Below are 26,487 nucleotides of genomic sequence, written 5' to 3'. Positions count from 1 at the left end.
TCCCTTAACAAAATAAATAATAATAATAATAAAAAAAAATAGATATATACAGTGGTGATCGAAAGAAGCCAAGGAAAGATGGAAGAATCTCCAAAAGGCATCAAAATTACAGATTAGACATTCTTATAATATGTCAACAAAAGTTAGATTTTATTTCCATCATTTACACTTTCAAAATAACAGAAAACAAAAAAATTGCATCTGCAAAAGTTTGGGCACCCTGCAAAGTAAATATCTTGTACTGCCCCCTTTGGCAAGTATCACAGCTTGTAAACGCTTTTTGTAGCCAGCCAAGAGTCTTTCAATTCTGGTTTGAGGTATCTTTGCCCATTCTTCCTTACAAAAGTCTTCCAGTTCTTTGAGATTTCTGGGCTGTCTGTCACGCACTGCTCTTTTAAGGTCCATCCATAGATTTTCAATTATGTTGAGGTCAGGAGATTGTGAAGGCCATGGCAAAACCTTCAGGTTATGCCTCTTGATATAATCCCCCGTGGATTTCGAAGTGTGTTTAGGATCATTATCCATTTGTAGAAGCCATCCTCTCTTTAACTTCAGCTTTTTCACAGATGGCATCAAGTTACCATCCAAAATTTGCTGAAATTTTATTCAGAGACAATTGTTTGTAAGGTTTCCATTTCATTCTTTCATTCTGAAATTTTATTGAATCCATTTTTCCTTCTACTCGTGAGATGTTCCCTGTGCCACTGGCTGCAATACAACCCCAAAGCATGATTGATCCACCCCCATGCGTAACAGTTGGACAGAGGTTCTTTTCATTAAATTCTGTGCCCCTTCTTCTCCAAACGTACCTTTGCTCATCCCGGCCAAAAAGTTCAATTTTAACCTCATCGGTCCACAGAACTTGTTTCCAAAATGCATCAGGCTTGTCTATATGTTCATTTGCAAAGTTCAAATGCTGATTTTTGTGGTGAGGACATAGAAAAGGTTTTCTTCTGATGACTCTTCCATGAAGACCATATTTGTACAAGTATCTCTTTATAGTGGAATAGTGTACCACAACTCCAGTGTCTGCCATATCGAACGTGGGTTTTGAATTGTTTTTCTCACAATCCTGCGAGCTGTTCTGTGTGATATTTTTTTTTGGTCTTCCAGATCTTGCTTTAACTTCCACTGTTCCTGATGACTGCCATTTCTTAATTACATTCCGAACAGAGGATATTGACATCTGAAAACGCTTTGCTATCTTCTTATAGCCTTCTCCAGCTTTGTGAGCGTCAACTATTTTCAGTTTCAGTTTTCTAGACAAATGCTTAAAAGATCCCATGGTGCTGATTTTTGGGGCAAGGTCAGATGAGTCTCGGCATTTAAAACCTTTGAGATTGACATCACCTGGTCTTGCCAGATGATGAGTGAGAAGAATCCATGACACTGGCAGGTCTCAGCCTTGCAAAGGGGGCAGTGCATGCTATAAATTCTGCAGGGTGCCCAATCTTTTGCAGATGCCATTTTTTTGTTTTCTGTTATTTTGAAAGTGTCAATGATGGAAATAAATCTAACTTTTGTTGACATATTTTAAGAATGTCTAATCTGTAATTTGATGCCTTTTGGAGATTTTTCCATCTTTCCTTGGCTTCTTTATGCACATTAATACAAATTTTTACCTGGGGTGCCCAAACATTCGATCACCACTGTATAGTATATATATATATATATATATATATATATATATATATATATATATAATATTACTATATTGGATCCAACAGAAAAAAACATTTGCATAATCAAAATTGTTGGATGACAGTCCTATATAGTGAAGTTCCTAAATGCATAAATAATATACTGAATAATTTCAATAAAGGTCAGATATAAATAAACATAGATGTAAATCAATGCAGATATAAATAAATATAGACTTGTTACTATAATGTTGTAATACCTGCTGAGTAGGTTGTTGATTTGCTGTGTAGTTAAAAACCCACAGATATTCCAAAGAACTCTTGTCAGTGCTTCCCTATAAATAATAAAACGTGATACAGTCACTAATGCTTTATACATATCGATTTCTCTGTATTGCAATGTAGATCCTCACAATTATACGGTATATGCAAATTTATCTTTTGTATCAATTATTTTATTAAGGAAACACTTTGATTGTTGTTGCTTGTTTTGTGTATCAAAAAGATGACTACTCTTCTTTCTGTGATTTGGAAATAAGTAGTTTAAGTACCTAGTTTTTTATCTCAACTACCTTTTTGTTTAGTTGTGCAGCTCCTTTACAGATGATCTGAAATAATCACAGAACAAGAAAGGGCATTTATTTTGAGAGAAATGACTATAGTCTAAGGACAAAGGACAGCCATAGATGGATCGAAATTTGACTGGTTCAGCAGTGCGAATTATCTGTGGGCAGGCTGGTTGTACTGAAGTGGATCTTTTGATTAACTCCAGTAAAGGCAGCCTGTTGGTTTTTTTGTGTGATCACTGCTGGTGGTGGCTATAGTCTATTGTAATAAAAGACCAACTGTATTAATATACCAAGTGTCAAATGTCTTTTGCGTACACAAATCAACATTCTCAAACCCATGAGGAAGCAGGTATGTGCTCTCGATATCTTTTTTTTTAGGTTTCAGCAGCACCACAGTAGTTCACCTTATGACGTCAGTGTATGACAAAACGCATAGGGGCGTAGGCTACACTACACTCTCACAAGCCCCCCTGTTTCCGGCTGTAGTTTTTATGTGTTACACGCTTGACGAAATCATCTGTATGTAAGTGCAATACCTGATGCTATTAAATATGCAAGACAGTTTTACACTATGTTTGGACTTTTTTCTTTTATAAATGTCGCTTTTTAAATGAAAAATGAGAAGAGATTTGTGAAGCTGTTCTGCTGTACCTGGGATACATACAATCATTTGCTGCTTTGATAAGCACCTGTGTCTGATTCCATGCGTATTATGACCATTTGTAATGAAATGGTCATGGCGCTCTGGTAAGTGGCTTGTGATCTCTTTTTACACAGTGGTGGAGTTATTCAGAAGTCTGCCTATTGGTTTCCAGCTTTGGAAGATACGTTCTCCCTTTCCATCTGGACTTTTTTCTGCAACACCTAATTTGCATATTAAAACTATATGAACATTGCTGTATATCACATTTATATTTCATACACGTTGTACTTTTGATTGATATTTATGAGATAGCGTCATATATCTCCATTTATTTGTATTGACTATCATTTGCAATACTGAATATTTGTTACACCTGTTTATGCACATATTGCACTTTTCGTATGAATTGTGAATATAGATAATTCCTTTTTTTCAGATTCTTTTGCACATTGGGATGAATTAATGCACTTTGGAACTCAGGGCTACTTTTTTATATTTTGTATCATTGTATTCTGGCGGCGGAAAAACCTCAAGCCTTCAGAATACAATAGCAGTGGAAGGAATTCCCCCCATATACGCTGACTGTGTTGATTGGGGGAATTGAGCGATTTTCTTTCCTTTAACCTGTGGTTGAAGGAAAGAAAATTGCATGATCTATGGCTGGCTTAAGTTATAACTTAAGCCTAATCACTGCCAGTGGCTAGAGCAGCCAGCAGTGATCACTGTATTCTGCTGGTGGGGAAGGCTCCACACACTCCCTGCTGGCAGAACACAATAGCGCTGCGGGAGGGATTCTCTAATTATTTATCCCTAAAGCAGGTCACGCATTATGCAATTTTCTTTCCTTCAACCACACTGACTGTGTTGATGGAGGGGGAATCAAGCTATTTTTTTCCTTTGGCCTATGGTTAAAGGAAAGAAAGTTGCATTATGTATGACCTGCCTTTAGAGATAAAACTGCTCACAAAATTATAAGAGAAATCATAAATCAGACAAAATTCTATTTTCATGCTGTCAGCTATTGTGATAAAAGACCAACTGTGTTAATATGCCAATTGTCAAATGTATTTTTGTGTACACAAATCAACATTCTCAAACCCATGAGAAAGCAGGTATGAGCTCTCTTTATCTTTTTTTTTTTTTCAGGTTACAGCAGCACCACAGTAAAGCATTAAGAATGTCATCCTTGGAAACCAGACATAAAAGCTAGCAATAAAATATATTGTTATTTTCGTTAGGTAACCCTGTCGCTAGTTGGCAGAAGATAGAGCACAATAAGTCTGAGAAGGTTCTCATCCCAGGTCATGGTATGTCTAGTACTAGTTAATCACATTCAACTGGACTTTTTCTGTAATGTTAAAGATGTTTTGTAGCTTGTCTAAACCACTTCATATCTACTAAGTGGGATGATTTACTAAACCTAACGAGTGCAAAATCTGGTGCAGTTTTTTGTCAAAGCTTAATTGAACAAGACGGAGTTAGAAGCTGATCGGCTTCCACAGCCACACCATATTTTGCACTCTCCATTTTTTAGTAAATCAGCTCCAGTGTGAGTAAGATACCCTACAATTTTTAGCAAAATAACAATGTTAAAGACGAAGAGGAATTACCTTTCCTGTGGGCAGCGTGGGTAATCTTTGCAGTATTGACACAGTAATGGTGTGGGGTTGGCACAGAAAAGCACAGCATGTGTCAGGGGATACCATATCTGAAACCTCTGGGTGTGTTAGCACTGTGTGGTTCCTCTGGAACCTTAAATCAGTACAGAACACAAGAGTGATGTAGGGTTTGGCCAGGAGAAAGCACAGAGCATTGGGGGAGGGAAAGGACACGCTATTCGACACACCAGGAAGTGTTAGATATCAGCTCTGCCCTGCCGGTATCTAATGAAGAGAGTAAAGCTTTCCCTTGCCATACACTGGAAGTTTAAGTATTCTTCCTCTTCCTTTACAGCAGGGGTGGGGAACCTTTTTTCTGCCAAGGGCCATTTGGGTATTTATAAAATCATTCAGGGGCCGTACAAAATTATCACCTTAAAAATTAGCCTGTTATATTTGGTCAAACATTTAATTAACTCACCCCTAATGTGATGGCTGCAACTGCTTCTATTTGGTGAGGTTTGTGATGTTAGCTGGTATTGATGATGTTGCTATTCGCAACTGGTTTCCGGGTTTGCGTCGGTCAGTCTGGAACGCAGTCTACTTTTTTGTGGTGGTAAGTTTTGAAAAGAACTGCTGACGGGTACTGCTGGTTGGTACTGTTGGTGGGTATAGCTGGCTGGTACTGCTGGCTCAGGCTAGTACTGCTGGCTTGTACTGTGCTGTGGGTACTGCTGGCTGGTACTGCTGGCTCAGGCTGGTACTGCTGTGGGTACTGCTGGCTGGTACTGCTGTAGGTACTGCTGGCTCAGGCTGGTACTGCTGTGGGTACTGCTGACTCAGCCTGGTACTGTGCTGTAGGTACTGCTGTGGGTACTGATGGCTGGTACTGAGCTGTGGGTACTGCTGGCTAGTACTGCTGGCTCAGGCTGGTACTGCTGGCTGGTATTGCTGTGGGTACTGCTGGCTCAGGCTGGTACTGCTGGCAGGTACTGTGCTGTAGGTACTGCTGGCTGATACTGCTGTGGGTACTGCTGACACTGGCTGGTACTGCTGTGGGTACTGCTGGCTCTGGCTGGTACTGCTGGCTCTGGCTTTTACTGCTGGTTCTGCTGTGGGTACTGCTGGTTCTGGCTGGTTCTTCTGTGTGTACTGCTGGTTCTGGCTGGTACTGCTGGTTCTGGCTGGTACTGCTGGTTCTGGCTGGTACTGCTGGCTCTGGCTGGTACTGCTATGTGTGCTGCTGGCGGGAAATGCTGGCTAGGAGAAGTGTAGCAGTGCCAGGCTGGAAGAAGAGGTGATGTTTCGAGTATTGGTCACAGGCGGAGTGCATCTGATATCACTCCTCCTGTGACTCAATCAGACTGTCATAACGGAGCAGGAACTATACAGGAAGCATCGGCTCCTTTCTGACAGATCAGCTGAGAGACTCAGCTGCACAGGGGGCCGGACCAGATGACTTTGCGGGCTGCATACGGCCCCCGAACCGTAGGTTCCCCACCCCTGCTTTACAGGGTTTATCCAACACCTACTGACAGGGTCACTTTGAATTAACATTTTACAATGTGTTTCAAGACGATTAAAAAAAAAAAAAAAAAAAAAAAAACGAAAAAAAAAAAAGGATGATAAGTGCTGTGGCCACCAGAGCAGCTCATTTAAATGAGGGAAGCCATCTTCCCATCTGTTGTTTATCAGGGATATCTTCTTTAATGCAGACATCTTATCTGAATAATTAGCTTGTGTGAGGCGTTTTATATGTGGAGTCTATTATACGGTAGGTGCTTTTTACATTATTAAATTCTATACATTTTACTAAAAAAAACATAGTAAATGTAATATTTATATATATTAGTTGGCTTACATTATTGTTTGTACTCTACATCAATGAAAACATAAAATTTCAAGAAAAAATGAATGGTCACTATGATTAAAAATATATTTCTTTGGTATAGAAGATAAATTGTTAATCTTTGTTACCTGGATATTGTCCCTTGTCCCTTGGGATCATTGTTCCGAAACATTTGGTAAATATAAGTATGAGAATTAGTTAGCTTCTCCTTAATTATGGAAATGATCTGTGAAAAAAAAAAAATGTACAATCCGTTTTCATAACAATGGAAAAGATTACCTGCACACCAACTTCAAGCAACAAGGCTCATAAAATATTATTTCTATTACTGTTTTTTTTTTTTCCATCTTGCAATGTCTTATCGTTTGTTAGGCCTTTCTGTTTAATTACTGTTCCGTTTTGCTCTTTTGCATCTAATTTGACTTTTTTTACATTACACTTGTGCAGTATTAGGAAAACACCAATAATTTGTTTTTAGTAAGCGCAGTAGTTCCTTTATATTTGTATCTAACCAATAATTTCTGTGCAAAATAATTTAAAAGAGAGATATGGCTAAACCTTCTTTGGCTGTACTTTTATTTATGTTCACAGGATAACATTTATTAACGTACTCCTGTGACCCAGAGTCAGCTGACAGCAAACTATTGCTCACTATCAGCTTAAGGGACAGAGGCAAACTAGACTAGGGTAGGATCCCAACAATATTGTCAGGATCCACATGGCTGCCTGATTGACAGTTGGCTCCGCCTTTCATTGTGCAGCTGAGAGCTGGAGCCAGCCATGCCTGTCCCCTCCCAAGGCTCCAGCTGGAGCCAGGGGGAAAACAGTGATTGACTATAACTGTTCAACTTTTTGAGCAGACTGAGAGCTAATTGATCAGTGGTCATGTGATATGTCAGCTCTCCAGCATGGAACGGCTGCAGCATGAAGGAAAGTATGTATATATGGGTTTTTTTTTTTTTTTTTAGCAATTTCAAACATGTCCTTTTAGGTGTATATAATGTGCCTAACAGGTACATATGTGTTAAAAAAAAAAATTAGATGCTCCTCTGCATACATGTGACTATAACTACCAGAGGTGTGGATGATCATAACCATAGCAAACACCACCCTCCATCCTCCATTGACACGTAAATCAGGATGAGCACAGACATCAAATACTCCTGGTTATCCAATTTAGGAGATCAACTAAATTGGCATTGATGGATGAAGGCTTTATAAAAATCCATTTAAGGCAAGCAATCTGTCTATTTATGGCTATTTATGTCTAGCCTTATTATTTTAAAGCTGTATTAAGCCCAAAAGAAAACATGTACAGTATTTTATTGCAGTTTACCATTTCTTAGATCTCATGGCTGCATTAATTTTCGTTTTTAGGCTTTCTTATTTCTATTTTCTGGATCTGGTGGTCCAGCCAGAAAGTGTGTTGATTTTCAAAAGAACAAGCTCTCCAGCAGAATGTATCAGTTAAAGAGATGTGACAAAACATTAAAAGTAAAAGGGGTGCTTACAATGATCAGCTTTTATTTATTAATGTAAAACTTTTATCGCAAAAGGGAAAAAACTGTTGCTATAACTGCTTATAAAGTATTAGCTGGAGTTCGGCTTTAGTATGTTAGTATATTTAAATCTGCTAGTGCATTGAACACTCCCCTCCCCCCAGACTGACAATGCTGCTGTCCAAAGGTTCCCCCTGTGCTCCTTCATCCAGAGTGGGGGAACTCTAATTCACTGTAGTAGGTGTGTTACCTGTCAGTTTAACCTCTTAGGCTCCACAGTCAGTATAACAAGCACGATTTACTGCACATACACACTGATTTTACTGTTGTGGGTTTAGTAACACTTTCACTACTTGACGCCCCGCCCACCCTCAAATGACGGCGGAGCAGTGCAGCTCTCGATCTGGGAGGATGTCATATGACGGCGCCCTAGAATGGCCACTGTCGCGCGTCCACGAGGTGCGCAGCACAGTGGTCGAGGCTGTGCTGTGTTCCTAGGACACGGCGCAACCTCGATTTTGGTAAAGAGCCAACGACATGGCTCTTTACCCATGTTATCGGCTGTGTCCATTCACAGCCAGTCGCATGTAAATGCGGAAGTGCCGTTTATCGGCGCTCCTCGCCTCACACTGTCAGATTGTGTGGCGAGGAGAGACGATCAGTGGCTCCTCCTCAAAGGGGAGTCCAGGACAAGTAATCAGGGCACTGATCATCAGTGCCCTGATTACAGTAAAGCAAAAAAGAGTGTACATCAGTGACACCAATCAATGCCCATCAGTGACAACAGTCAGTGCCCATCAGTGACCCCCAATCCGTGCCCTCTTGTGACCTCACTCAGTGCCCATTAGTGATGCTATTCAGTGCCCATTAGTGCTTGCTCATTTGTGCTGCCCATCAGTTCTGCCGTGAGTGCCCATCAGTGCCGCCCATCAGTGCTGCCCGTGAGTGCCCATCAGTGTCACCCACCAGTGCCGCCTATCAGTGGCCATCAGTGCCACCTATCAGTGCCCATCAGTGCTGCATATCAGTGCTTATCAGTGCCGCATATCAGTGCCACCTATCAGTGCCCATCAATGTGGCATATTAGTGCCTCCACCTCAGTGCCATCTTATCAGTGCCCTTCAGTGCCACCTCATCGTCATCAGTGCCCATAAGTGCCACCTCCTCAGTGCCATTCAGTGCAGCCTATCAGTGCCCATCAGTGCCGGCTCATCAGCACACATCAGTGAAGGAGAAAAATACTTATTTACAAAATTTACTGACAGAAATGAAGATAAACTTTTTTATTTTCAACATTTTCTGTCCTCAGGGGTGATTAAATACCTCTATTTGTGTGGAAAAATGATAAAAATGTCATTTATGTAGAGCATTGCAATTGTAATTCAAAGTGTGACAGCGCTGAAAGCTGAAAATTGGTCTGGGCAAGAAGGGGGTGAAAGTGCCCGGCATTGAAGTGGTTAAAGGATAACTTCACTAGTAGATTTGTCATTTCATACAACTCTCCACCCCACTAATTGCAGCCAACCTAGGATAACAACTTCCTCCCTGATCCAGCTATCTTTTCTCTGACCAGGTCCCAGCCAACTTCTCTTCTTACTCATTCCTATGAGTAGGCAATATTAATGGCAGCCTCCAGTGGTTGCTTGGGGTACAGCTTATCCATAAGAATGAATAGGCCCCCAGCAGGTGGGCTTTACATATAGAAGATAGAGCAATTTATTAGAGGTAAATGTGTCCTTAAAAAAAAAAAAAAAAAATCTGGTAGTGGGTACAAACAGCTTTTATTGTCCAGTGCTTTATCCGAATGCTTGGGTGTTCTCAAAAGGCAATCCACTGACACTTCCAGGTAATGCCAGAGTGTGCCTATTCCTCACCACCCCCAACATTTCTATTTGCCCCTCACTATGATAAGCTGCCTCCCTGGCCAGTTGGAATATGGAAGGGCAAGCTCGGTCACTACCTGGAAGTACTGGGGCTTTACCGGTTCAAAACAGGTCATCATTTGGCTGCAGCAGAGCGCAATATGCACTGCTGTAAGTATATGCAAGCATTTATAGGTGCCTACAGTTAGCCTGCTAGCATTTTACTTTTTTGAAAGTGACAGATATTAACCTCTTCAGCCTGGAAGGATTTACCCTTCTTCAAGACAAATTTGTGCAATACGGCACTGCGTGATTTTAACTGACAATTGCGCAGTTTTGCGACACTGTACCCAAAAAATACTGATGCCTTTTTCCCCCCCACAAATAGAGCTTTCTTTTAATGGTATTTGATCACCTCTGCAGTTTATATTTCTTTTTTTTTTTATTCATCTAAAAACACAAAAAAATACTGTGAATTTTTATTACAAAAAACAAAAAAAAAACAAAAAAAAAAAACAATATTTTTTACTTTATGCTATAAAACATTCTCAAAAAAAAAAAAAAAAAAAAAAAAAAAAAAAATCGAATTTCTTCATCAATTTGGGCCAATATGTATTCTGCTACATCTTTTTGGTAAAAAAACAAAATAAGTGTATATTGATTGGTTTGTGCAAAAGTTATAGCGTCTACAAACTATGGGATCGTTTTTTGGAATTTTTTTTTTTATTATTGTTTTTACTAGTAATGGCAGTGATCAGCGATCTTCAGTGGGACTGCCACATTGCGGCGGACAAATCTGACTCTAAGTGACACTTTTTGGGGACCAGTTACATCCATATAGCTAAAAAAAAACGCACTGTCACTGTACTAATGACACTGGCAGAGAAGGGGTTAACATCAAAGGCAATCAAAGGATTAAATGTGATCCTAGGGAGTGCTTTCTAACTGTGTCGGGGGTGAGTTGACTGGGGAAAGACAGAGATCTGTGTTCCTGCTTAGAACACAAGATCTCCATCTACCCTTCTCACAGAACAATGGTCTGCCTTGTTTACATTAGCAGACCACCGTCCTGCCTCTCCTAAGAATGATTGCGGGGTGCCGGGTGTGAACATCTGGTCCCCCAGACCTGCTGATTGCACGCGAGTCCCGGACCCAGTGCACAAAATCACGTGTTTTCACACAGCAGGGCCGTATTTCTCTGCGTGGGGCATTTCAGAAGGTGTTAAGCTGTATAGTGCCCTCTCCCATGAGGTAATAATAAAAAAAAGAACTGGATGCTTCTTCTAAACTTTTAAAAGCAATCAGTGAAAGTGCCCTAATTTGACCTGGCATCAGCCTATTGCGGATCATGTACAGCAGGGTTACAATTTGAAAGGCAGAAGCCTCCTCTGTGCAGTTGGTTTTTCACAGGACAGCCTGGATCCTCTTCTTCTCGGGTCCCTCGTTGCTGCTCCTGGCCCCTCCCTCCTATTGAGGGCCCCCACAGCAAGCAGCTTGCTATGGGGGCACCAGAGCCAAGCTGCATCTCCGTGTGCCCATTCAGACACAAAGCTGCCTTTCGGTCCCTCCCCTCTCTCTCCTGATTGGCTAATTGACTTTAATTGACAGCCATGGGAGCCAATGGCGCTGCGTCTGTGTCTCAGCCAATCAGGAGGGAGAGTTCCAGGCGGCCGAGGGACTCGCGGACATCGCTGGACAGAGGTGGGGCTCAGTTAAGTATTAGGAGGTGCTGGGGAGGCTGCTACACACAGAAGGCGTTTTATCTTAATGCATAGAATCCATTAAAATAAAAATCCTTCCTGACTTTACAACTCCTTTAACCACTTAAGCCCCGGAAGATTTTACCCCCATTCCGACCAGGGGGTATTTTGCGATTCGGCACTGCGTGACTTTAACGGACAATTGCGCGGTCGTGCGACGCTGTACCTAAACGAATTTGGCGTCCTTTTTTTCCCACAAACAGAGCTTTCTTTTGGTGGTATTTGATCACCTGTGCGATTTTTTGATCACGCGCTATAAACAAAAAAAAGCGTCAATTTTGCAAAAATAGCAATATTTTTCACATTTTTTTATATGAAATTCCCCCCCCAAAAAAATGTAAAAATCTAAATTTTTTAACATTTTCGGCCAATTTGTTTTATGCTACCTATGTTTGGTAAAAAAAATCGCAAAAAGCGTATTTTGATTGGTTTGCGCAAAAGTTATCGCGTTTACTAACAAAGGGAAAGATTTTTGTCATTTTTGTCGTTTTTTTTTTAACGCGTAATGGCGGCGATCTGCGTTTTTTTTTGCAGTACTGCGACATTGCGGCGGACAGATCGGACCCTTGACTGACATTTTTGACACTTTTGGGGTTACCAGTGACATTTCTACAGTAATCAGTGCTATATATATGCACTGTTACTGTAAAAATACACTGGTAGTGAAGGGGTTAACTTTATTTGGGAGGGAGGGGCTGTGTGTGTCCCTAGGGGCGTGTTTTCTACTGTGATTGGCTGTGGCTTCAGCTGTAAGGACACTGATCAACGGATCTACATAGTAGATCCATGTGATCAGTGTCTTTACAGCGAGGAGAATGACAGGTCGCTTGTTTACACAAGCTGCCTGACATTCTCCCTCTCCCCCGCCGATCGCCGAGTGACCGGCAGACATCGGGGGGGGGGGGGTCCGTGACCACGCGGGAGCGGGAGCGCGCCACCGGCGGCGCGTGCTCGCTCCCTAGACCCTCACAAGCAAGCAACGTAGCCCTACGTTAGTTTGCCTGTGAGGGGCTGACCGCCGACGTAGATAGTCGTGCGGCGGTCGGCAAGTGGTTAATGGATCTGGAGCAGTCTTCATTGGGATTCACTTCTGCTTCTGTTGTATACACATATGCTTAGCTGTTTTTCCGCTTAAAGTGATATTAAACCCAAAACTAAAAATGTAATATATTACAGCTTACCAAACCTTAGATGTGGTGTCTGCATCAGTTTTCTTTTTTAGGATTTTTCTCTGTTTTGACCTAGTGATGTGGCCAGTAACACACCTCCTGTATTAGACTGGCCACACTCTGGATGAAGGAGCACAGGACAGCAGCATGGTGATCCGGGGGAGGGGGGGAGGAGTGTTAAATGTACTAGCACTAACTAATTGAAGCCACACTGTACAGTAGCTGGAACTTTATAAGCAGTTACAGCAAACAGCTTTTCTCTGTCGCTCATTGACAGACGTAGTCCTCCTTGATTAATATCAACTCGGGTTATACTGCCCTCTACAGGAGTAGGACTAGACAGGAAAGAAAACGTTCTGGCCACACCCTAGGGGCAGTCCCAGAGGGTATATCCTCTCACTTCCTGCTACAGCAAATCAGTTTTTTTCTGTCTAGTTAGGAGTAAGGACCTAGATTCCTTGCTAGGATCTTCGGTCCTGGCAGGATTTTTTTAGAAATACTTTTTTTAGACAACTTTTTTTCTCCAGTGTTCCTGTGAGATCTTCAAGCAAGTACGCTGAAACTGGGCGACGGGCTGGATGTTGAGATCCAGTGGTCACCCCAGTTCAGCCTACGAGCGCGTGCAGGCCATAGCTCCGCGCTGGGTCGGCCGCGACATAGTCCCACTGGACGGGGACTGACCCTGCGAGTTAAACGTCTCGCCTGGACGCCAATGACCAACAGAGTCACGGCGTCCGTATTGGTCGACAGCCCCCCCACCCCGGTGGAGAGGGGTTCTGTCAGGAGTTGGCGCCCGCCTGGTTCCGGTATGGTGAGTAGAATGTTCCCCCTCTCCCCCTGTCGGGTTTGTTGGTGGACGCGGGCCCCTCTCTGGGATGGTCGGACACTCAGTTTCTGGGTCTCCCCTCTATCCTATAACAGGTCACAGATCCCCCAATTTGAGTGTGATTTTTGTGAATAGAAACCAGGAGGCTTGGTTTGGGAGCTGACTATCTAAAGTCACTATATGACTGTAAGGGTGACAGAAGTCAGTGGCAGACTACTAAAAGGCATTACTATTGAGGTATAGAGGTATCCTACCTGTCTAGTGTGTACACAGGCCGATGCCTATGCCTGAGTTACTGCAGCCACAGATCGCCATCCCTCCAGAAAGCCGGTCACTTCCACAGGCCACACAGCCTCCCGCAGGCCGAGGACACCTCCCGCAGGCCGAGGCACTTCCGCAGGCCGCACAGGCCGAATGCACACATCCCGCAGGCCGCTGCTAACTTGCAAGCCGCCGCTATCCTACACAGGCCGCCGCCATTTTCCTGCAGATCGCACGAGACCGCCATATTGCCGTAGCCTCGTGTCTCCAGCATGGGGGCGGCCATGTTTGAGGTGACCAAACACCTCGTGGAGTAATTGGGAGGCGCCGGAAGGCGTGTAAAGGGGCGGAGCCGCCTCCTTGGCCCAGGGAAAGCAAGCCAAAGACTTCCTGTCTGTAACAGACAGTGCTGGAAGCAGGTTGATAAGAAACTTCTGTGCATCAGGTGAGCCTTGGGATCTCTCTCTCTCTCTCTCTCTTTCTGAGGGGTTTAAGCAGGTAGACTGAGGGGCGCTACTACGCTGGGGGACTAAGTTTAAAAAAAAAAAAATGTTTTTTTCTTGCAATTAATTTTTTTGTGTTTGCTGGCAAGTGTCTTGTTACATGAACCCTGCCACACATGTATCGCCACCTGATCCCCTCAGGGTGGCCGCAGGACCCTCCAGTACCCCATTTGTGATGATGCATTATCAGCAGTTTTGGAGTCTTTGGTATCCCGGGTGGAGGTAGCCTGTCAGGGACGGGGGTCAAGAAGAGCGACCCCCGCCTACCCCTATGTCATCTGATACCTCAGATACGGATTCTGAGCTGGTCATTGCAGTCCCTCTTCTGGGGTTGTTGTCTCAGGTACGGTCTCCTCAGACAGTAAGGAGGAAGCTTCTGCCTCCGCCATAGCACAAGAAGCGTTGGTGGAAGCACTAGTTGTGTCTGTCCGGGAAACCTTAAATCTTGAGGTTACACCGGCAGAGGTAGCTGAGACTCATATTCCTTTTTTGGTACTAGCAAGCCTACCAAAATTGTGAAGGGTTTCCCTTGCCCAAATAGGGTCGTCCGTAAATGAGCCCTGCTATTTCCAAACGCATGGCTAGGCGCTATCATTTTGAGGAATCCCTCATTACAAAGATGGACGGTACCACCAATAGTGGACTCACCGATTTCCAGACTAAATAAAGCCACTGTTATCCCGTTGGATTGACAGAATGGGCCCCACCCATCTCTAGGGTGGGGGGACGTCTTCACCGGTTTCCGGATCCAGGGCTTTCCAGAATCCCGGATAAAGGGGTTCGCAAGGTCATATGGTCGGGATACAAGATCGAGTTTCGATCACTTCCACCGGTGCGATTCTTCCCTTCCAATAGTCGACATCCCCGGGTCGCTTAAAAGCTTTGCGGGGGACAGCTTGATACAACAAGCAGTGGTAGTTACCATTCCTTGGTGGAGTTCTAGTCGAACTTGTTCACAATGCCCAGGAAAGAGGGCTAGGTGCGTCCAATTCTGGTCTTGGAAGAGATGGAGTCCATCCATACAGTGGTGGCCTCCCTGCATCAGGGGGATTTCCTGGCGTCCATAGACATTTAGGATGCCTATCCTTATATCCCCATCTTCGCAGGACATCAGCGTTTTCGTTGCTTTTCCCAAAGATCATCCCTGGTTCCCACCAGGAGACTGAACTATCTGGGCCTAATTTTGGATACATCCTTGGCAAGAGTGTTTCTCCATGCGGAGAAACTCTAGAAGATTCAGTCAATGATTCGGATGTTGCTGTCCGTCAACTGGCTGGGATTGATGGTCGCCTCCTTAGAGGCAGTACCGTTTGCCCAGTCTCATACCCGAATTCTCCAAAGAGGAGATTCTTCTCATATGGAATCGGAATCCCGATTCCCTGGACAATCGGATCCGATTGAGTGAGCGGACCAGGGAGGCTCTGGTCTGGTGGCTTCGGTCTCCGATGCTCAGCCAGGGGAAGTCATTTCTTCTGATAAATTCCAGGTTACCGATAAATGTGTTGGAACTGAGAGCGATCAGACTTTGTCTGATTTACTGGACCGAGCAGCTCCAGGGCAGCCCGGTTCGGATCCAATCGGACTATGCCATGGTCATGACTTAGGTCGATCACCAAGGGGCACCAAGAGTGCCCTGGCGGCCATAGAAGTGGCCAACATTCATATTGGGGGAACAGTTGTTCCAGTTCTCTCCACGATATTTATCACGGGGGTGGACAGGCAGATTATTTCAGCCGTCAGATTCTGGATCAAGAGGAATAGTCTCTTCATCCAGAGGTATTTCACCAGCTGTCCCTTCATTGGGGCACCCCGGATATGGATATGTTGGTAGGTTGGCTCAACAGGGCTCGCACCCGCGATCCTCTAGCGGACGCAGCAGACGTGCTGAACGGCCTGTAAAGGCAGTATCAGCTACTATATGTCTTCCCCCCTCTCAAATTGCTGCTGAGATTTCTCCGCAGGATAGAGGTGGAGGGAACTCCAGTTATCCTGGAAATTCCGAACTGGCCTCGTCAAGCCGGGTACGCCGACTTGGACAGGCTAGTCGCGGACGCTCCTTGGAGACTTCCTCTCAGGGAGGATCTGCGGTCTCAAGGACCGATCTTCCATCGTGCTTTACAGTCGCTGGTTTTAATGGCCTGGCTTTTGAGACCCAGGTACTGAAGGACAGAGGGTTGTCAGCTTCAGTTATTCCTACTCTAATTAAAGCAAGGAAAGCGACTTCCAGCAAAGTCTATTATCGCACATGGAAGACTTATATCGCGTGGTGTGAATCTTTGGAATTTTCCCCACGTACCTATTCGGTGACCCGAATCTGGGCTTTTCTGCAAAAGGGGGTTGAGCAGAAACTATCCTTGAGCACTATCAAGGGTCAGGTTTCAGCATTAGCAATCTTCTTTCAGAAGCCTTGGGCTACTCATTCCTTGGTGTCCAGGGGGTGCTGCACTTGGCTCCGCCAGTGCGCGCGCCCTTACCGCCCTGGGATCTTAATTTGGTGTTTGTCGGTTCTTCAGAAACCTCCCTTTGAAAATATCAGGGAGATTCCCTTGCTTACATTATCCCAGAAGGTGGCCTTCCTGGTGGCTATCACTTCTGCACGCAGGGTGTCAGAACTGGCTGCATTATCATGCCATTCCCCATATCTAGTGGTTCATAGGGATAAGGTAGTTCTTCATCCGAAGCCATCCTTTCTTCCTGAGGTGGTTTCAGATTTTCATCTGAATGAAGATATTGTGCTACCTTCCTTGTGTCCTAAGCCCAATCATCCTCAGGAATATGCGTTGCATTCCTTGGATGTGGTTCGGGCAATCAGGGTATACCTGAAGACTACGGAATCGTTCCGTAAGACGGATTCACTTTTTGTGATCACGGATGGCCCCAGAAAGAGGTTGCCTGCATCTGCCGCGACTATCTCCAAATGGATTAGACAGACGGTGGTACAGGCTTATTCAATTAAGGGTCGGAATCCTCCGTTCCCTGTTAAGGCGCACTCCACTTGAGCGCTCAGTACTTCCTGGGCCTACCGCCATCAGGCGTCAGTGGTCCAGGTGTGCAAGGCGGCTACCTGGTCATCGGTTCATACCTTTACAAAATTTTATAAAGTTGATGTGATGGCATCGGCGGATGCCTCATTTGGCCGCAAGGTTTTGCAGGCCGCAATTTGAGGAGACCGGTGGTCTACCTTGAGGGTTTTTTTCCGTTGGAATTTCAGTTGAGTCTCATCGTGTGATTGATGAGCCTTTAAAACTTCTAGTTGGCACCGGTTGGGCCTTCTAGATTGGATTTTGATTTCCATTTTCCCACCCCTCATTTGTGGCACTGCTTTGGGACGTCCCGAGTTGATATTAATCAAGGAGGACTACGTCTGTCAATGAGCGACAGAGAAAAATGGGTTTTTGTAAAATCTTACCGTAAAATCCTTTTCTCTTAAGCTCATTGACAGACCTCTGTTTTTGAGTTGGGTTGGGTTAAATTCTCTAAACACTGCTTTGTGACATAACTGATTTGCTGTAGCAGGAAGTGAGAGGATATACCCTCTGGGACTGCCCCTAGGGTGTGGCCAGAACGTTTTCTTTCCTGTCTAGTCCTACTCCTGTAGAGGGCAGTATAACCCGAGTTGATATTAATCAAGGAGGACTACGTCTGTCAATGAGCTTAAGAGAAAAGGATTTTACGGTAAGATTTTACAAAAATCCATTTTTTTTCTCTTTTGGGATAAAAGTTTTTCATAAATGAATAAAAGCTGACCATTGTAAGCCCCCCTGTCAGTGGTAAATGGTTTATTTCATCCCTTTAACTGCAACATCTGCAAAATAGCTTTCAAAACAACAGACTTACTGGCCAGATCACCAGATGAAAATACAGGAAAGAAAACCTAAAAAAGAAAACAAATGCAGCCATCACATCTAATGCCTCGTACACACGCAGCGATTGTTGGCCGTCTTTTGTCCAGTGTTGTTGTGTTGGTTGAAATTTGCTCTAGACTGCACACGTATTTTTTTGGCCAACAACAACCAACTTCAGAAGTGATGTCATGTGCTGGTTTACTTTCCGTGTGTTTTTTCTTCTCTGAGCATGCCCAGTCTTGCTCATCTGATTTTTGTCTGCCGAAATCTGTACTGACTGACGAACAATCGGCCGTTCTGTTGACGGCCAACAAAAATTTTATAGCATGCACACCAGATTTTGTTCGGCCGAAAAGTCCCAGTCGGTTGTCGGAAGCATCATACTAACAAAACGACAATCGGCCCCTCGGACGTTGGCCGAAAATTCACGGCCAACAATTGTTGCGTGTGTACGAGGCATAAGATAGCTTACTTCCTGAGGCCCTTCTTCTTGAGTCCACATTACTGCCTGCACATCTCCTACTGGCGGAAGTGACACTTGCAGGGCCTGAGTCCTACCTCATTGGCTCCAGAGGTAGGAGAACACACAGGGAGTGCCCAAGAAGATAATGGGCATGATTAAATGCCTGGTCTTCAGGGTAGGAAATTAGCTTGGCTCATAGAGGAAACTGTGACTTTGATCCATTACACTGCAGGATGGTATGTGGAATCAATACTATGTGGAGTAAGGTAACTGAAGCACTATTTACATTTCATTTTTGTTGGGCTTTAAAGTATATCAGATTTGCAGAGTAGAGATGATCTAAGTCAGATTCGTTATTAAAGTTCTTTTTAGCCCAAGGATCCAGTTTGACTGTTATGAACAGGGTCAAGATGAAGACGGAATTCTCACTGGGGGAGTAGTTTTGTCCTCTTCTCATTCAAGGAACTTTATTACACTAGTTGGCCATCAATGGAATTTTGTCTTTTGCAGCATTACTACCATAACTCACCTCATTAACACTGTAAGCTTGTGTGATAGCCATATCTACAGATAGACGTCCACCTGCAGTCTTCGCTCTCATATTTTCTTCCTTTTCATGCTCTGTAAAGAGACAATTAATAGTAAATAAAAACTGGTGCTGTAAATGCTTAAAAAGTATTAAACCACCCATACATGGATTGAAATTTGGATGATTTAGCAGGAACCCGACAGATTTCTACACATCTTTGGGCAGGCTGGTTGAACTGAAGTTGACTTCAGTACAACCAGCCTGTTGGGTTCTTTCTTGCGATTACTGCTGGTGGGAAAGGCTCCCTGCACTCCCCACCAGCAGAATCAAAATCAGAATACTTTATTAATCCCAAGTTTTCCTGTTTGTCCCTTCGGATTTTGTTGGATGAACTGTTGTGATCGGCTGTCGAAAGCTGTGTACTAACGATCAGATTATCGTGCGATCAGGTCGAAAGCGAGTTTTATCGTACGATTATCGGAGCGTGTGTATGGGGCATTAGACTCGGGTTAAAGACCCGTTAAAGGACACTCCTCTTGATATGCATATGCCCTGAGCACCCTGGGACTAACACCCCCAGGGCCTGCTGATTTTCCTGCCTTAAGTCTCCTCAACTGTCTATTCACCTGATCAGCCGTAAAAGACATTGATGCACTTTCCCGTAAAGGACGAGTAGAGTTGTTCTTATAAAAAGAACAACCGGTAAAAGTATCCAATAAGGGAGAATCAGAACACACAGGAAGGACATCTAGTATGAGGAGTGGAGGGTACTTTCTTCAACTCTCCTCTTCTACAACGTTGTGTTAAATCTGAGGGAGTCAAAGCTAGGGCCTCAGAATCAAACCCATTAAAAAACAGTTCAGTTCATTTGCCCTCTCCGCATCTCCCCCAGTCCCTCCACCAACTGGCTCTCCATGGCCTCACTAATCTTTATCCTCAGGTCCCTCTGAATCATTTTTAACTCCTCCCTATTACCCATTCTAAAAGCCATCTTCTTGGAGTTAGGAATATCCCTAGTAACCCACAGTTTATTATTTGAATAACAACAAACAATTCTTGCTGGAACAATAGAATCAACACAGAAATTAATAAAATGTGGTATGCACTCAGTAAGCCCATTATTGTCCCATCCACGTGGCTCACAGAGTGCATTCTAATCTGCCCCCTCAAAACAGCCCTGAAATAATTCAAAGGATTTCTCAGACCATCTTTTCACTGATCTGGTGGTCACAGGTTTCCCCTTAACCACTTCCATACCACTAGAGGTCATATGATGTCTTGGGCTTTGAGTGGAGATATCTGAATGATGCCTGTAGCTACAGGCATCATTCAAATATCATTTTTTTTAGCCGGCTATTCTTTTCACCATAAGAACAATCATAGCGGCTTGATTGTTCTTACAGGCGGCGGGAGGGGATGTCCCCCCCTCTCTCTCGCCGCCCTCTGGGGCTTCTAGGAATCCGCTGGCGGCGGAAGTACACCATAGAGAATAGCGAGGACCAGATGGTCCCCGGCAGTCTCTATGACTCTCGGAGGCCTGGGCATGACATCATAACGTGAAACGTGGCAAGCCAAGATAGTTTTTTTTTTTTTTTGATGTTAGGCTTTTCAGCCTGGAGGAGAGATCTGAGGTCTTATTCACCCCAGATCTCGCCATAAAGAGGACCTGTCATACACTATTCCTATTACAAGGGATGTTTACATTCCTTGTAATAGGAATAAAAGTGATCAAAAAAATAAAATAAAAAATTAAAGGGAAAGTGTAAAAATAAAAAAATAAAATAAACAATAAAAAAAAAAAGAAAGAAATTTATAGTGCCCCTGTCCCTGCATGCTTGCATGCAGAAGTGAATGCATATGTACGTCGCGCCCACATATGTAAACGGCATTTAATCCACACATGTGAGGTATCGTCGTGAACTTTAGAGCGAGAGCAACAATTCTAGACCTCTGTAACTCTAAACAGGTAACCCGTAAATTTTTTTAAAACTTTGCCTCTGGAGATTTTTAAGTACTGAAGTTTGGCGACATTCCACGAGTGTGCGCAATTTTAAAGTGTGACATGTTGGGTATCTTTTTACTCGCCGTAACATCATCTTTCACATTATACCAACAAAATGGGCTAAATTTTGTGTTTTGTTTTTTATTCATTATGAAACTTTTTTTTCCAAAAAAAAAAACGTTTGAAAAATTACTGCGCAAATACCATGTGAGATAGAAAGTTGCAATGATCGCCATTTTATTACCCAGGGTCTCTGCTAAAAAACATACATAATGTTTGGGGTTTCTGAGTAATTTTCCAGCAAAAAAATTATGATTTTTTACATGTAGGAGCGGAGTGCCAGAATTGGCCCGGTATGGAAGTGGTTAACCATGGGCACATAACAAAGATTGAGGTAGACCAAATTATGCTCTGATCTGCCCAGAACACAATAGCGCAGCGCTGATTGTGTTGATGGGGAAGTCAAGCAAATTTCTTTCCTTTAACCTGTGATTGAAGGAAAGAAAATTGCATAATGTATGGCTAGCTTTAGAATTAGGTTTTAGGCCTCATGCACATTGGACGTTATCAAAACACCAGTAGAAAGCTGTAGCTGTAGAAGGAGTTTTTCAGCTTTTTTGCAGTAGCGTTTTTTAGCTTTTTTCAGCTGTAGCGTTTTTTAGCTTTTTTAGTAAAACTATACTCCCACAAAAGCTTATCGCTCAAAAACATTGATAAATGCAGAATAGCCACGTTTTGCAGCGTTTTTATGCTTTTATCAGAGTTAGAGCATTTTTACAGCTGATAAACGCCTCCTAAAACCCACTAGTTCTTGGTTTTTCCAGCCAGAAAACACCCCTGCCAAAAACTGCTGATAGCAGCCTATGTGTGCATGGACACATAGGATAACATGCTGGGGAGTTTACTGGCTGCAGAAAAAAATGCAGCTGTAAAAACGTCCAGTGTGCATGAGATCTTAATCAGTTTACCTTAAGTCTACTTAAAACTACAAATCTTTCCAAGACTACCATTGCACAGGGTGACAACACTGCTGTGCGATTTCACAGCAGAACAATGGTGTTGGGCTAGGTTCACATATGTGTGGGTAGGGAACATACCCAAAATGATGTGTGATCCCAATGCGTAGATAAAATGCGCTACACTTTTGCATTGGCAAAAGAGCTGGTACCATGCAACTTGGTGCAGAAGTCAGGGACTTCTTTAGCTGCCTTTCTGTGGGTAGAGCAGCCTATTGAAATTAATGGGCTGCCTATACGCAAAACGTAGTTTGCAATAGTGTGAACTGAGCCCTCACTAGTTGTCCTAGTAACCATTATCACTAGAGCTAAGAAGAAATACAGAGGAAGTCTTTTAATGGGGACCCTAGTTGTGGTGGAGGACTATTCACATATAGGCGTCTCGGATCACGGGCAGAATTGCTGTTTTTGGCATCAGACGTACCTGCAATTCCGAACCATTGCAAGTTGCGGGACCCATGTGCGATTCTTGTGACTTGAAATGGCACCCTAAACGCGGCGTGATTTTGCAACGATTGTCACCCGACGAATCGCAGTAAAATCTCGCAAACAGAATCGCTGGGCGCCTGTCGCTCGGAAAAAGTACAAAAACTTCTTTTGGGCGTCAGGCGTCCCGCGACAGGGAATCGCGCGGGTGTACCGCGACTTGCAATTGTTTTAGGATTGTGGGCAGAATCGCGGCCATTCTGCCCGCGATCCGAGACAACTATTGGTGAATGGAGCCTAAATATCACCAAAGGGACACAAAAGGCAAAAAACACATTTCTACTTAAAACTAAAAAGCTTTAGATATACTTTAAAGCTGTAATCCAGGCACATATAATTTATTTAAATATATTCCTCAATTGCCACAAAGAATGTAAATCCACTTTGTGTGCACCAAATGCCTTGGCAAACCCAAACTAAGTAGTACATATCTAGCACTACTCCCTTGGGAGCTGCTGGCGACAGGTTCCCCTGGGTTACCCATAGCAATAGCACAATATTATAGCGACTTCAAAGTGCTTGGCTCAGTCAAGAAACAATCTAGGGGTTTTGGTTTTTGTGGTTTTATTGAGAACTTGGATAGGAGAAGGGATGAGTGGGATACTCCAACTTGAACAACTATGCACAATTTGCTGGGAAGTTTAGATATAACTGAGTGCGGCAAGGCCACTGCTTCACCTTGTCACTATCAGTGAAGAAGTTTACTGAACTTGTATTACTCTGTGTATCGCTCTTCAGGGCCCAACTAGGCACCCCCTTTATCCCTATTCTTCAGGGTTCTACACGGCACCCCCTTTACTGTAAATTCTCTCTGTGTGAGCTAGCTCCTTGATTCCCTGACTTCACTGGAGTGGTCCTCCTTCCTGGACCAGACCCTTTGGCAAGTCCCTGAGTACTCACGGACACTATTTTTCCTGAGAGACTCTACCAGCAATTCCACCGTCAGCTACACTGGATCCTCTGCAGCTCAGCTCCACACCTGGTTCACTAGGCTGACTGCCTAAGACCACCTTCCTCACAAACTGCAGGAGGAGAGACAGCTGTCTGCCACCTCCTGGGTCTCTGCTTTCCACCAAAGACGCACTGTCACATGCCCCCTCTGTATTTAAGGTCAATCCCAGGATGCATTGCAGGAATGCCCTCCCACTGGGACTGCCATAAAACATGATGTGTCCAGTGGCGGCTGGTGCTCAAAATTTTTTTGGGGGGGGGCGCAAACAGAAAAATGTAATAGGCATTGCTTTGCGGCAAAAAACGCTGTAAAAAATTGCGTGACTTTGAGGTCACAAAAGTGTGAAAGGGGCCTTCAGTAATTAAGGCATAGCGTGCCCCCTTTCAATGCAGAGATACCAGCGTGCCCCCTTTCAATGCAGAGATACCAGCATGTCCCCTTTCAATGCAGAGATGCCAGCGTGTCCCCTTTCAATGCAGAGATCACTGTGCCCCCATTCAATGCAGAGATGCAAGCGTGCCCACTTTCAATGCAGAGATGCCAGCGTGCCCCCTTTCAATGCAGAGATGCCATTGTGCCCCCTTTCAATGCAGAGATGCCATTGTGCCCCCTTTCAATGCAGAGATGCCAGCGTGCCCCCTTTCAATGCAGAGATTCCAGCACGCCCCCCTTTCAATGCAGAGATTACATTGTGCCCACTTTCAATGCAGAGATGCCAGTGTGCCCCCTTTCAATGCAGAGATGCCATTGTGCCCCCTTTCAATGCAGAGATGCCATCGTGCCCCCTTTCAATGCAGAGATGCCAGCGTGCCCCCTTTCAATGCAGAGTGAACAGCGTACCAAGCCCCCCCCCCCCCCAGACCAGTGCACTTACCTGTAGCGGCGGCTTCTCTTTGGTCCCCTGGCGTCTCCTCGAGTCCTCAGTCCTCCCGCCTCGTCCTCGGCCAATGGCTTGGGGTTTGCCTTTCAGCCAATCAGGAAGCGCGTATCGGATCCGCTTCCTGATTGGCCAGGAGAAGGATCCGTGTGACAATAGCGAATTTTATTTTGCTATTGTCACACAATGGGTGGGCTCAGGGCGCACTGCTCTGGGCCCCGGGTCCACCCTTTGCTGAAGCCTATTAGAGCCTCTGGCTCTAATCAGATGACAAAAAAAAAAAAAAAAAGCCCCATTGAACTCCATGCATCCGGCGCCCCGCATGTAGATTAGGGGGCTGGACGCATGGATAGGGGGGACGGCGCCCCTGCACCCCAACGCACCGGCCTCCACTGGATGTCTCACTGGCTGGGTTTCCTCCACTGTCCAACAAGCTCCCTCATTGGATACAGTAGGGACACTCCCTCAGACCCAGTGAATCACACCTGGAAAAATGTGACAGGCAACCTAATAGATCAGGCTCCCCTGATAAGCAGAAGGAGCATAGATGCATTTACCTAGCACCTACCTAGGAGGGTGCTACACATAAAAGTAGCAGTGACAACATCAATATGTTGCCTGTGCAGAGAACAGAGCTGTGGGAGGGACCCAGCAGGTTCCAACCACTACAGGCTGACTGCAGAAAACTACAGGAGGGGGCAGAGACAGGACCAGTCACCCTGTGCAAGGAGAGAGAGCAGCAGTGACCGGTCTTTATTACAGGAAGCTTCTACACAGAGACACGGTTTTACACTAGATTACTGCACAGATCTGGAAAGCACACCAAGATTCAGGGAAGAATATGCATGACCCTTTTATTTAGATTACATCTGCTTATCCTTAGGTTCAGCTTTAAGAAAGCATTATGCCCTTAATGCATTTTAAATGAACACATAAATATACAGTATATTGGCTGTTAAGTGAGAAGTTTTTTTAAAAAAAAAGATCAATACAAAACAAATAACCTTCACATTAAACAGAAATACAAAGTAATTCACTTATGAATATTGTATATGCCATAATACTCTGGGATTGATTAATGAAAATTGCAGGAAATGCCTGTGTTGTCTAAAGCTACCAATCAAATTTAAGTTTTCTTTTTCATCAAGCTTGAAAAATGAAAAGTAGAGATGCCTCCAGCAGTGCCCATTTTACGAGAATTGTACTGACTAGAAAGACCCTGAAGGGTTGGGTCTGGTTCTGTTTACATGAGTATTTATTGTGTGAGAATTAAGAGTAGAGTTTAGTGGATGGAAAGAGGAGCTTAATGTGCCCTGCTCTAATTTTTAAAAGTTGAGGCTATAAATAGGTTAGGAATGGTTTCTATAGTTAAAAGCCTCATCGCCCTTCCATTTTTGATAAATCATACCCAATGTTATTGCGATCATTTTACACAGATATATACATCTGTATCTACACTAGGTAACATAATACTGTTGGTAATTATATATATCTTGCACTGACTCATGTGAATCTGAGTTTGTTTTGATGACTTTGCTGGGAGTCTAATAATATAGTTGCTTATAATGTACATCTCTATACCTTATCCCTGATTCTGAACAGTAGTTGTTTATTAGAAGTCAGATTTGATCCACTAACCGGTATTTGAATCAAGAAATACGTTCATACAGTTGTGGCAGTTTTATTACTTAGAGCAGGGGTCTCCAAACTTTCTAAACAAAGGGGCAGTTTACTGTCCTTCAGACTTTAGGGGGGCTGGATGTTGGTGTCGATAGGAGGAATAATGCCCAATAGGTGTCAGTGAGAAGAATAGTACTCCAATGTTGGTGTCAGTGGGAGAAAGAGTGTCCCATCATTGGCGTCAGTAGGAAGCATTATGCCCCATCAATGCTATCAAGGGAAGGAATTATGCCCCATCGTTGGTGTCAGGGGTTGGAATTGGGTCTTGTATCAGTGAGAGGAACACTGGCCCAAGGGCCAGATACAGGCAAGGAAAGAGCTGCATCTGGCACCAGGGACGCAGAGGCTTAGAGAAAAAATCAAGCTAATGTTTTTATTAGGTGTTTATGGGGCCGGCTCTATCACGGGTCCCTCAGGGTCCATTGGACCCAGATGGCACTTTAAGAGGGGTGGCTGAG

General features: G+C 44.0%; 1 protein-coding gene across 1 annotated transcript in view; it reads right to left on the bottom strand.

Annotated features, from left to right (window-relative positions):
- LOC309553515 (EF-hand calcium-binding domain-containing protein 6-like) overlaps positions 1–26,487 on the bottom strand; it is a gene marked incomplete at both ends in the record, with an annotated part of 129,871 nt that overhangs the window by 73,749 nt on the left and 29,635 nt on the right. The window contains 3 exons of the mRNA XM_082254753.1: positions 1,901–1,975; positions 6,428–6,525; positions 19,017–19,108. Of these exons, the coding sequence (XP_082110879.1) occupies positions 1,901–1,975; positions 6,428–6,525; positions 19,017–19,108 (265 nt within the window). The remainder of the gene's footprint in view (positions 1–1,900; positions 1,976–6,427; positions 6,526–19,016; positions 19,109–26,487) is intronic.

This window comes from Pelophylax lessonae (assembly GCF_965119305.1).
Source record: "Pelophylax lessonae genome assembly, chromosome: 4".
NCBI lineage: Eukaryota > Metazoa > Chordata > Amphibia > Anura > Ranidae > Pelophylax > Pelophylax lessonae.
The sequence above is the reverse complement of the archived record's forward strand: the minus strand, read 5'-3'. Positions and strand labels throughout refer to the sequence as shown.